This window comes from Schistocerca gregaria, chromosome 5 (genome assembly GCF_023897955.1).
Source record: "Schistocerca gregaria isolate iqSchGreg1 chromosome 5, iqSchGreg1.2, whole genome shotgun sequence".
NCBI lineage: Eukaryota > Metazoa > Arthropoda > Insecta > Orthoptera > Acrididae > Schistocerca > Schistocerca gregaria.
In genome coordinates, this window is record NC_064924.1 from 264,320,765 (window position 1) to 264,334,613 (window position 13,849).

The following is a 13,849-nucleotide window of genomic DNA, read 5'->3' on the forward strand; positions in this document are numbered from 1 at the left end:
GTTGGCATTTATTTCTGTGCAATCCATGCTTGACATTGCCACAGGTAGAACTGACAAGGCACTTAGTAACTAAAGTTGGCGAAAGAATTTCAGCTCTGTTGAAGAACATCATGTCGGATTTTGTTTCTCAGGTGCTAAAGTGTAGAGTGCAGACACTGTTCTCCTATAGTGGCAAACAGCTGTGACCATAAACAAACAAGAATTTTGACAACTAGAGGGGAAGGGAGCAATGCAGGGAAACAACCTACACCCATATTCTGTGAAAGCTGTACTGACATAGGTATAACTGATCTCTTTTGGTGTGGTGGACCAGGATTAGTCGCTTCATTCATTTCAAAATAATAAAAGAAAACAATGAGCAAAGCTCAACAAAAAGCATTTGGAAACAGCGACTGTGCAATTGCTTGTTGAGGTTGGCAGAATATTGTTCATGACATAGCATAGGCCGAACCTATAGTGGTATGTGACCCTACCATGGATCAAAACTTCAGCCACCTAATTTGTCATGCTAAAGTATCTGTATTATACCAACTTTTGAACTTAAGTAACAAACTAAAATATGTCTTTCTTTGTTATAAAATGCTAGATCCCACAGCTGAGTACTATGTTGCATTTTGCGGCTTCCGTCTTAAATAAACCATTCAACCACCCACAATTGCCATGGCACCATACCATCAGGCACATTGATAAGTTGTTTATGTACTTTTTATTACACAGACAGGTTCTGACTCACATTACCTTTCCAAATTGGACTTGGCTAGATGATGTACAATTCCAGTAACTGAAAATTGACTGCATATTTATATGTAGAAAATATAGTTGTTTTCAACTATCTCTGATAACATGCTTCAGCTGGATTCAATTTACTACAAATAGTATATATTAGGTATTTTTGCATATTGAGACAGAATTTACAACTACTTCATGTTGAATAAAAATGCACCAAGATTTTTCCGGTTGCTAGTAAGGAGCATATATGGATACAGGGAGGGGGTGGGGAGTTGGAGCAGCATGGCACCTTACCACAACTACCTCTTTTGTTACAACTACCACCATCACCACTCTTGCTGGCCCTCTCACAGATGTGTTTCGTACCATCCTAAGTTTCCATTTGGCAGTCCCCAGTGGCTTTTTTAATTGCCTTAAACTGTAAATCCCAGCCACACAGTTCCGAAAAATCCAAAAGCTGTTTAGCGTTGTTGTAATTTATATAGGGGGTTGAAAATGAATTCAGGTCAAATCATAGTGCTAGAACAATTATTTTATTATTGAAATTGGAACAAAATGAATATTAGAGAGAGAACTTGTGCCAAATGCCATTTAGAACAGTGAAAAGTAAATATAAATCTTAATATTCCTGAAGACTTTATGTTTTGGTCTACTTAATGTGAGTACAGCTTTGAACATTATGAGAGGGGACAAAAATATTTACAGAATTGTCATCTTCGTATTAGCTTCATGGCAGATAACAATATTCACTGTAAAGCAAATTGACAAGTTAGTAGTAATGTGCTGTAGATAGGACTGCTTGTTTGCAGGTGTGGGTAATTATTTTTGTTGAGAAATACCATTATATAGTAAACAACAAACAGCAGATAAATGGTTTTCTGGTATAAATGAGGAGTAAACACCTTTTTCAAAGTAGCCACTTTCTTTCTAATTTAATTGATTATATGTAGCGGTTAAAAGCATGAATAACAATAAACAGTATAGTGATTGCTTGTGTGTACAATTTCTTGTTCTTTTCTTAATGTATACCTTAATTCATTCCACATTCGTATAGGTTCTTGTTGAGATCTATGGAACGTGATGAATGAATAAATCTAATGCAGTCACTGTCTGGATCAGAGTTCCATCTATCATTAAAGTGGTATGCACATAAGAAGAAGGGTGGTAGGGCAATGTGCAGTGACAAAGAAGTGGTGTACTGTTTGATGCTTCAAGCAGTAGTCAGTCAGCTGTGTCTGTCTGCAGTGCACGCCTTAGGGTGTGAGTAGAACATTTAGCATTGATTTTCATGCCATTTTAGGTACGGTAAGCTTACTTACCCACTACAGTGCTCATTGTGGGTGACATAAAGCAAACATGATAAGTTTTACATCAAGAAGCAACAGATATAGCTTTCCAAGTGCATAAATATCACTAGGGAGAGTTACGAAAAGAAACAGTGACTTTGTATGGCGCCTATCTCTGCGTTACCAGTTATCAGGGCGAGCAATGGCTGTAGCATGAGGTGTGGGGAAGACACAAAGAGCACACTGGTGACACCACAAAGTATTCTGTGTTTCTCTCTCTGCTCAGAAAATATCACGCAGCTGCCTTCTAACTTGTGCACCAATATAGTGTTTGTTATTTTTTTCCTGGAGCTATTGCGAACTTGAAAGTGCAAGTACATACTCTATCATTTTTTCTATTCACTGATGCATCAGTCAGTGCATGTTAAAGTTTGAGATCTCATCACATTTAAAATAAAAAAGTTTGTACAAATGTTTAATGTCAAGCTGCTTGCTTATTTGTTCCCTCTGTCTCCTTCACAGGCTGTTGAAGAAGCATTTGTTCCTGTTATAAAAATGAATTTTGATGGTATAGAAATAGATATGTTATTTGCAAGACTGGCTTTAAAAGAAATTCCTGATACAATGGTAAGCCTTACTGATAGCTTAATAACTACTGTTGATGTTGATATTAATCTATGACTTCATCTTGTAAGGGATCAGGTGTATGAAATAAGTAAACATTACTGGTTTTTTGTTCATTTTGTCCATGTCAGTAACTAATTTATTATTTATGACATTGTATACAATGATTATTGCATCTGTATTACAATATTATTATTATTACTATATTTTAGAAATTGGCGAAAAACTTCAAGTGACACGTATACAAAGATTTCAGCTGTTGCAAGATTTTTCTATATTTTTAAAATAGGGATGTGTTATTTTAATTAAAACATTTATGTTCAGCAAGACCGGCAGGTAATTTTGTAGCAATAAACCAGCATCTAACCTAAATTCAGTAATCTTCTGACTTATTTTTGGTCATATGTGCCAGTGTATTTTGATGCCCACAAAAACAAAATTCTCACACAGCTAGCTTCGAAACCAAGACCTTACATACGTGGTCTGACATCATACACAATTGGCTGTCTCAGCAATGCAGAAAAAAAGGTGCAATTTTAATGTGTGGTAAGCAAAATAGTCCCTTCTGTTTTTCAAGTATGATGTGTTCTGTACTAAGATCCACAGGGTGAATGGCTTTAGTGTGACAGTGCTGGCATATTAAACTACTGTATGACCTTGTTTTTATGTTCCTGGAATTAATGTCTTTCTGCTGTTTATGGCAATTTTTATAGCTCCCATCAAATTTCTTATGTTCACAATGTTAATTTGCATCTAATTTTACGCTTACATACTTCTAATTTTCTCACAATTTATGCCGTATGGGACAATGTTCATGGAGAAAAAACTGATGTGGTATAAAATTACACTGGCATAACTTCGGCCTTCAAGTAGTGTTAAGAATTGTTACATGGGTAAGTTTCTTGACAGTAGGGTACTCTACTCAACAGATCTGAATTGGGGAAAAATCAGAACAATTTGTGCTTTATATCTTGCCGCTGCCAAGCTCTCCTCGGCATTTTGGCTGACGGAAGTAGCTAGGTTTGTTCCAATTAAGGTATCATGATCAGTCACAACCATTTTCAAACTGTTTCCGCTACACATGCACAAATTCGTGGTCATCACGACACCTCAAATGCATATTTCGTGTGTTTCATTGTGAAGCACAGTACCTTATAACCTCAAAAGGATTACTACAGCTCAAGAAACACGGAACAACACATATGCAAACATAGCACAAAATACTTATGTAAATGTTTGAACTTTATAATGAGAATAAATTCTTGAAACGTGTTAAGCCAAGCATGAAAAAACAGATAATTGGTGCCATGTTTCATTATTTTAATAATGAAAGACACAGTTGCTGGCTTTCCAGGAAACATAGATGTCAAATGTTACTATTTACCATACAGTTATCAGTTCCATTTACACCTGTGGCTAAACAAAGTACAAAGTCCAGATAACCTTTATTTCATAATAAACAAGTCCCTGATAAGTATTATGATCCCTGTTATGTACACATATGATACATAAACTACCCATATGCAACTTTACTGCTTAAAAAGTTATTTCCTATGTTTTATATTTTCTTGCATTTTACACTATTTTTTAAAGATCCTTGAAGAGTGTGAAATTGAGGTTTCTCTGTATAAAAGGGCCCAGAATAAATAAGATATTATATGTGAATGAGATTGGATTCTTTGAAAAACACAAAATACATTCAATTTTTATTTTAAAAAATCAAGTGCACGAATTTTAATAGCCTATGGTTTATTTAGACAAAATGTGGATTCATACAGATTATATTGTGGGTAAATACTGGCAAAATGATAGAGTCCGAGGAGTATTGTCAAACAAAAGTGCCTTCTGTGTGTAATTACCATATTGCATGGGGGTTTGGTGTTCAGATGTGTAGTGTGTGACAGTGCTCCACCTGTGAGAGCACTGCAGTGTATGCTGTTACTAAGTCCCTTTCCTGTTTTCATTTCTTAAGCACAATGGTGCTTGCCAGCCGTGCCAGATCATCAGTTAGCTTTGTTGGGTAATGAAGACAACATTTCCAGGGTTTATCTTGCATTCCGTTTTACATTTTATTGTTTAAAATAGTGAAGTAGTGTCTTGTTTTCTGTTGTGATTAATAAAAGAGAACGTTTCTAGTTGTACTGCATCTGTGTGTGTTAGTATTTTAAGTTATAGTTTGTTTCAGTATTCAGTATTAATTTAGTATTATCAGAGTGTCACTAAATGTTTTAGACTGTGCCAGTGGGAACTGTTGGCATCTGTAAGAATACGTGGTGCATAAAAAAAATAATATTTTTATTATGTGATTGAATATGAATTATTTGATTTGGTATCCTATCTCATTTTGTTATCATTAGGATAATTCATTCAAAGTTTTGTTGTAATTTAAAGTGAGCATTTTTATTCACAACTATACCCCATTTGAAAATAGCCTTTTCAGTAAAAGCTTTTTACCATTTTCTTATGAGATGTAAGTATCAAAGGTAACATATTTTTTCCTTAGTTTTACATTAAACTAGTATGTTTTGAAGAAGTGGGCTCTGTCCAGCATACATCTTAGATTTAGATTTAACCCATTGACCATTCTGGTTTCTTAGTCCCTAAGAGCTCTGTGTGTGTATCAAGGACCATTTTGAGTATCTGGGAGTGACCTATGCACTGAGCTTATGAAGGAACATTCCTAAGCAGTCACTATGTGGTATACTTTTATTACAGTGACCCAGATTTTTTTGTTTGTGTGTGACTTCTGTGATCAGTATAGAAGTCAAAAACTGAAACTTCAGCAGTTTTGGTGGTCTGCATAGTGGTCTGCTTCCGAAGAAATGCTAATTGCTCTGTGCAGTAGCTTGTGCATTATGTATGTATATGTTATAAAGAATCATAAATTATAAAAGTTAACTGGACAAACATAGTACTATCAATTGTTTGCCTTAGTAAAACACAGGTCTCTTGTTTTTAATATTATGATAAGGAAAGTTGCCACTCACCATATAGCGGAGATGCTGAGTCGCATACAGGCACAACAAAAAGACTCTCGCAATTGTTTTGTTATTTAAAGAAGATTCTGCGAATGTAGAGCTTCAGTGAAATTAAGAAGGTGTTCTTTGTTGGTAGGGGACCATTATTAAGTTGGTTTGATGAGATCGGGGAGGGGAGGGGGTTAGAGCGTGACAACAGTGTTTAACTAAATACAATAACACCCTTTAAAAGAAAGGCATTGCGGAGAGTCATACCCTCAAACTTTCGAGAGCTAACTTTCCAAGAAGCATTACTTCCTCTAATTTACGTTACTGCATAATGATCATGAGAATAAAATTGGAGAAATGTGGGTTTCTACAAATGGTTACTGACAATCATTATTTGAGCTTTTGTTTGTTAATGTTACAAGAAGGGAGAAAAATAATTATATGATACATTATGTACTGTCCTCCAAATAGTAGTGTATTCCAAAGTATGTGTATAGGGTAAATACAGACTGAGCAGTTGACCAATTAGGCACTAACAGAAGTGCAGTTACGTTTGTTTGAATGTGAATAGTGTATGGTAAAATTAATATCTGACTTTTAATTTACCAAACTACAATAATTCACAGTGGCTGACACACTTTAAATCTTGCAGTTTAAGAGGCCTTTAAGCCTTCCAGTTTAGATGCTAATTACTATGTTCACCCATCTGCAAAGTAGATGTGTTGGATGTGTATATTATATGTTTGTGTATTTATAATTCTTTCTGTGTAAATCTGTGTCAATTGTTACAGGACTTGAGAGATGACTGTCTTTTAAAAAATCTTGATCAAAAATGTGTGAGAAGTTTGAATGGCTGCCGAGTGACTGATGAAATCCTTAGGTTGGTTCCAAATATTGAGAGCTTCCGTTTGGCCCTTCGAACAATAAAACTTTGGGCGAAAAGTGAGTAATGATAAAATGTTGTCTTTTAAAGCCATAACTTTCAAGGGAAATATAACTTTTTCAGTACTTTAAGAACATACCTCATGAATTTATAAAAAAACTGTTTCTTTTCTGTACTGAGTATTTTTGTAGATGTAGTGCTGTTTAGTAACTGAACATCTTTACATACAAAAGCAGTGTAAGGGTGAAAGTGGCAGAAAACAGCAGATGGAGCATGGACTGACAATAATCTTGGGAAGAAGGCAGAAATGATATAGGGGTGGCATAAAGGTATGGAGTATGAAGCAAAGGAGCAAGTGTGCCCCACTACCGCCACACACGGTTATGCACATGTGCCCCCCCCCCCCCCCCCCCTTTTTACACACACACACACACACACACACACGCACACACACACAGATATATATATATATATATATATATATATATATATATATATATATATGAAGTCTTGGGAATATCCCCCAACAGTTGAAGTTGTAACAAAATCTTAAGAGAATTTCAAATCGCTTAAGTGATTATACATATGGCATAAACAGTAAGTTACTCGAACATATTTCAGAATGAGAGACATTGTTATCTCTATAAGGTAAGAATAAGGGGAAACCGCACTGGTAGAAGTGCTGTCAGCAAAAAAGTAGACAAATTGAAAATGATTTGCTACAAAAGATCATATTGTTTTAATGGCTTCATTTGTGGCCCAATGTGACTGTTCAACTCCCCCATCCCAGCAGAATCATGCTTAAGTGATAGGGGTAAAAATGTGCTCCCAAAATGGATGTTTTTGCAATTTTTAATGTCATGTCTCGTGAAGGGCTCAGTTATCGTAAATGTTGTTCTGAATTTTGCATTTCTTGGACTACCTGTTCCCAGACTTGGTGCTCATCAAAGTTGGACAAATTTTCTTATTTATGAAAAAAAATTCATTTTAACTTCTGCTTTTTGGTAATGTCATCTAAAGTAACCCATCTATCAATAAAGTGGTCTCGAGAAAAGTTATAGAGGAATAAGTTCTGCATCCTGTGAGACCAAAAGTGAATGTTTCGGACCACCCGTTTCTGTACAACTCCACCTTACATTTGGACCATTTCTCAGCCTCTATGAAAACTGTTTAAAGTGAAGTTCTGCAATAATTGTTATTTACACTATATTAAATGTAGTAATATGGTACTCGTTTGTACTAGTCTTGTACTTGGTAAGTATAGTGGTACAATAAAATATTAAAAGTGTAACATATATAAAAAGATAATATTAAGAAATGGTTTCATGTAGAATATGATGAGGTCCACTAACGCGAAAATGGAGGCAGGATAAGAAACACAGTTCCTGAAATCGATTAGTGAGGATTATATTTCATGATAACAAAAATTGTGGTTAAAGGTATGAAGATGAAATAAGGAAAAAATAGGTAGATTCACAGATTTCACAGGTGTCAATCCCTTGCTTGTCTTTGGATCAGACGGCTCCCCGGAGACTGTAATTTTTGATTGGGAATTCGTTGCTCCCACCACTCAGATTCTCAAAGGCTGTAATTTTTGTCACCCCATAGGTGCATTCCAGATCTTTGTCAGCATCTGGTTTTTCAGTTTCATCTGGTTGGGGGAAATTAGTGCAAGAGTTCCCTTTCCATTTGGCACAAATCAAAGAGCAGTTAATCCCAGCCTTCTGGCACCCACAACCATCTCACACCACTTGTCACATTTGCAGAAAATTGTGGAGAGAAGAGTTTGCCGAGCTGTTTTCTTGAAAGTAGTAACGCGGTCAAGACCAGACTTCGAAGCCTGCCAAGCCCAGAGGAGCAGATCCACCTGGTGCCGTAACTGCATTTGTAGTTTTAGGTAAAAACTCAAGCAATATTGCTGGGCTGTGTTAGATGTTAGTGGTATGGAAGTCAGGTTGAATTTGAATTTCACAAGGGCTTTGGAAAAGAGGTTGAATCGCAATTCACCTAAAGTATCTGGTGTCCTATCTTCGTGGTGTGTTGTTAAGTCATATACCAGCTTTGGCAGTAGCCTCTGCTTGAATGGCATGCTCGAAGAAATGTTTGATATCTTCTAGAAGAAACTTATTTTCGACAGACAGCTTGACCATCTTCTTGTCCTGCTTGAAGAGTTCTAAATTTGTGTCGCAGCCATTTGTGGCACGGAGAAATAAGAGTGGCCTTCTGACGTTTGCCAGTTTGAAGCTGTTGGGGCCAAATACTTTTGATGGTGTCATTACTCTTCCAGGTTTTGGGAAATATATAATTGCTGATGTGGCTAGGCATTGAGCATGAAAAGAACATCAGCATCTTCACCAACTACTTCTCACACTACAGTGATACCTCAAGGGCCATGGCAACAATCAGGTGATCTGTGCCTCCAATAGCTTGCTGTACTGAGCAGCCTTTTCCTTTGCGCCTCTCAGTAAGCAAGCTAATGAGACACACCTTATTTCTGTCACTGTAAAGGAATAGGGCCCGAGTTATGGTCACCAACATTAACCCTTTAAAGATGATCTCAGAAGTATTGTTTGGTTTGCTTCAGCAGAGGCGCTCAGCATATTTGGTGTACAAGTCTTCTGGGTAGCCATCGAACACCACGTGTGTTGCACTTGGGCTATAGTGTCTTTTTAGGCAGTCAGCATATTTCGTTAGGATTAGTTGGAATGTTTCACCATTCTTTCACACAACCCAGCAGGGAAGAAATCTACCATAAACGACAAAAGTTGCTCCTTCCAGGTTGACCTGATTCACTGGTGTGAACAAGTCTTATAACACTTTGAGAGTCTTCCTCATTCCAACTGCATCAAACAGAGAGAGAGGGTAGGTACCAGCACATAACAAAATAATTCTTTAAGCAACAATAAAAAAAAATCCCTACTCTTACTCGCAACCTACACAATCAATGTGAGTTGGTCCAAATTTAAGGTGGAGCTGTACGGAAATGAGTGGTCAAAAAGATTCGCTCTTGTTCTCATAGAATGAAAAATTCATTTCTCTATAACTTTTTTATTGACCACTTTATTGATAGATGAGTTGTTTTTGGTGATATTACCAAAAAGCAGAAGTTAAAACAAAATAGGTGATATTACCAAAAAGCAGAAGTTAAAACAAAATAGGTGATATTACCAAAAAGCAGAAGTTAAAACAAAAATATGTAAAATTTATCCAACTCTGATGAGCACTAGTATGGGAACGATTGGTCCAAAAAATGTGTTCTGGTCACATTCAATGCGAAATTTAATGCCTTACATCTTTTAATAGGACCATGTTTTCTCTACTGTGAGTCCTTCACTAGATACAAGTATAAAACCACAACAATACCCCCCTTTTGGGGGTACATTTTTATCCCCCACCACTTAAGCACAACTCTGCAGAGAGGGGGTGCTTAGGAGCATCATTGTGGGCCACAAATGAAGCCATTAAAACAATAAAACCTTTCACATCAGCTATTTCTGATTTGCTACTCATCATATAGTGGAGATGCTCAGTCACAGATAGGCACAATAAAAAGACTGTCACAAAATAAGCTTTCAGTCAAAGCCTTCTTTAGCAAAGAAAACACACACACACACACACACACACACACACACACACACACACACATCCAAGCAAGCACATCCCATACACATATGGCCACTACCACTGGCAGCTCTGACAGGAATTACGAGAGAAAGGAAACTCGGACTCACCGTGACAAGGTGTCTTAGACTGCGCGGCTGCCCCATGTGGCACGTCACTCCTTTGTCGACCTCAAAACTCTACACACAATGCTTAACTATGTCCACTGCTTCAGTAGCATATGATATTGTAGGAACAGGCAAAGGCTCTGACTCTTGTCTTCACTTTCTTCTTGTTTCTCTGCCATTTGCTCCAGCAACACTTCTTCAATTGTTGCAGATTGACAGACATTTACACCTTTTTCATGTTCAACATAGTCATCAAAATTAAAGTAGTAGGTGTTTTCATCTTGCTCCATTATTTCCTGCCACTGTTCAGCTGCAATTCCTTCTTTTTCTTGTGAGAAGTACTCTCTGAAGAAAGCTAACTCTCTTGAAGCAGTTTGAAATTGTGATATCTTGCATGAAATGCAAGGAACTTCTTCAAAAATGTGTAATGTCCAAGATCATTACCATTTTCATTCCATTATGAAGACCGGACAGCCGTTTTATAATGCATTGGTTGGGGGGGGTGAGGGTGGTTTGTGCAGTTGGGAGGAAAAACGCTACATTTATATCACGTAGATACACTGTATCTTGGGGACGCACAGCACAGTGGTCAATAAACGGGATGATTTTCCTATTTCTAACAGCTAACCTTGCATCATAGTGAGGCAAGAATTGTTCAGATGTAGTTGTTGTTACCCAAGCTTTCACATTAGACATATATTTACTTGGAAATGTCAACACATTTTTATAGCATCATGGACTCTGCCTTTTCAGTTATCCATGGCACCAATTTTTCTGTTCCTCTTTCTTTACAACATAATAAAACAGTTAGCCTCCCTTTACTAAATTTTCTGGTGAGGCGTTTCTGTGGTGTGCTATGGTGTGCTGTGCTGAACTCAAAAATTTGATCTGGGTCCACATCTGCCTTCAGTACTCTGCAAGCCATCTGATGTACTGTGGCAGAGGGTACTGCTGGTACTACTGACTGACCAGTGTTCCACTCGTGAATGGCATGTGGGAAGAATGATTGTTGGTAAGCCTTGGCTCTAATTTCTCAAATTTTCTCATCGTGGTCATTTTGCAAAATGTGTGTGAGAGGAAGTAATATGTTGACTGACACTCTTGAGATTTCAAGTGTGAACCTCTCCATTATGCACAATGCCTGTCTTGTAATGTCTGCTTCTGGAATTTTTTGAGCATCTCTGAAGAACACTGACCAAATGGTCCCATAACAAAACATCCCACTCTTCATTGGATCTTCTCTATCTCGTCTACTAATCCTACCTGGCAAGGGCCCCAGATTGATGAACAATATTCAAGAATCAGTTGAACATGTGCATTTTAGGCCACTTTCCTATCTGTGTAATGTGGTTATTCCTCTTACGGCCACTCTGGGTAGTTGCTCCTAGTATTTTACAGTAGGTACATTTTTATCAATTTGTCATCAGTAGTTTAGTTGTACAGCAGCAGATTTATTTTCCTTTGTATGCACAACATATTACATTTATTTACATTCTGGGTCAACTGCCAAAACCTGCACCTTTCATCGATCCTCTGTAGGATCCTACAAATCGATTTTGTATTGTAGTGTCACTGCTTTCTTACATTCAACCTCACCATCTGCAAACAGTCACAAATAGCTTCTTATGCTTTCTACTGTATATTTTACATACATTGTAAATAATAACGGTTCTATCACACGTCTTTGAGTTTCTCCGGAAATTACCTTAACATCTGTTGGTTTTTGTTCCATTAAGAGCAAAGTGTTGAGTTATGTCTGCAAGGAAGTCCAATTGCAAATCTGGTCCAATGCTTGGTTAGCTCATATTTTTTTCACTAAACAGCAAGGCGGATGGTGTGAAATGTCTTCCTGAAGTGAAGGAATGCAGCGTCTCCTGAGCGCCATTGTCTACAGTACTATTGATCTCGTGGAGGAACAGAGGGAGCTGAGTTTTGCGAGATCTATGTTTGCTGTATCCATGTTGATTTTTATAGAGGCAATTTCCATTCTCCAAAAAAGTCATAATTTGGTTCTTGAGCATAAAACACGTTCCATAATTCTACTATAGTTTTGACATCAGTGATATAGGCCTAAAGCACCTGATGAGATTCGAACCCACAGCCTTCTGAATGTAAGGACTGTGCCTTAACCATTACGCTAAGTCAGGCAGAATGTGAAAAAATAAGCCAATTTTATCTGTATTAAAAACATCATTTTTACTATACCTTTTTACGATTGATTGCAGAGTATTTTTCCACGATTTAACAATGTCAGTGTTCACGCTTCCAGCCTCACCTCAAACACATTTGTACAATAAACTATGACAGTCTTTGAACTTTTCAATCTAACCATTGGAGGCTTTCAAATATGTGAGTCCCAACTTTTGTGCCAAATATATTGCTTTAGTATGAACCACAGTACCATTAGTTGGAATATTCAAAGCAGGGACAACACGGAAATGATTGACATACTAACAAGATTCCACTGTAATGTCTGACCTAGTTGGGTACATAATTTATAAATTGAGAACAGTAAGAGAGGTATCAGACTTTAAGCTGTACTGGTTGCGAATTATGCTTTTGACTGAAAAATGTTCTGTTTGTCAAGAAGGCTACAATCTTAGTACATACGTGTACCTTAAATTCCCTAAGTGCCCTTCCCTTTCAGTCTCCAAATAAGATGTGATATGGAAGCACAAAACAAGTTCCAAGTTCTAAAATCCTTCTATAAATTGATGCCATTGACATAGGTCTCCAGTTCAGAGTATTTGATCTGTGAAATTCCTTAAAGCCTGAAATTTTTTGCGCATTTTCCAATCGTGTGAGATGCTCCTTCGTTTCTGCGAGCTAATGTCAAAAGATTGTTGTGAGAAGGAGAGCAAATTTTCTTGTATATTTTATATAAACTGCTAAAAAAAGTTTTGCGACAACTACATAATTGTGAAAGTGTGTGGGGTTAAATGATTGGGAGCAGAGAATGAAAAAATAAGCCCTATGAAACCAACAAAGTAACTTTACTCCGAAGTAAATATAAATGAAGACGAGAACAAAGGCAGTCTGTGAAAAAGTGCACATTGACGAAATCAAAATCTACTTCTGGGTAACATGTAGTAATATATTGCTCACCCTGTGAATTGTGTTTTTTTTTGGATATTCCACACCATATTGCCCACAAAGTGGCTGAGACATTGGTGCTCAGGCCTTCTGAGTCTGATCACTCCAGTGTGAGGAGGATTCTTGCAGTGCACTAATAGTTTCAATTGTTTCCAAGCATACTCACTTGAATTCATGTAAGCAGATATTGCTAGCCTTTGCATTCAGTTTACTCATGCCTCCTGAAGGAAGGTGTGATGGGGTGTACTCATGCATTCTAATGCTTGAAAGACGATACCATAGTTCATATGTTTATTGTAGGGCTAAACAGTGGATACCTAACTTAAATTAATATTAAATAAATTCTGTTTTTTTAAATAATAAAACATGTTAAAAGCAACAGAACATTGCTAATTCTGTAGGTGCTATGTAATCCTTCTGAAATAGTATTTTATGATTCATGTAAGTTGTTCACATTTTGAATGTTGAAACTAATTAAATTCTTCAGCCCATATTTTGCTCTCGTAAACTGAGAATCTATAACAGCTAATGATAATGACA

General features: G+C 36.9%; 1 protein-coding gene across 3 annotated transcripts in view; it reads left to right on the forward strand.

Moving 5' to 3' along the window:
* LOC126272098 (poly(A) polymerase type 3-like) overlaps positions 1-13,849 on the forward strand; it is a 149,751-nt gene that overhangs the window by 34,987 nt on the left and 100,915 nt on the right. For all 3 annotated transcript variants that reach the window (XM_049974677.1, XM_049974676.1, XM_049974678.1), the window contains 2 exons: positions 2,538-2,642; positions 6,397-6,547. In XM_049974677.1, the coding sequence (XP_049830634.1) occupies positions 2,538-2,642; positions 6,397-6,547 (256 nt within the window). The remainder of the gene's footprint in view (positions 1-2,537; positions 2,643-6,396; positions 6,548-13,849) is intronic.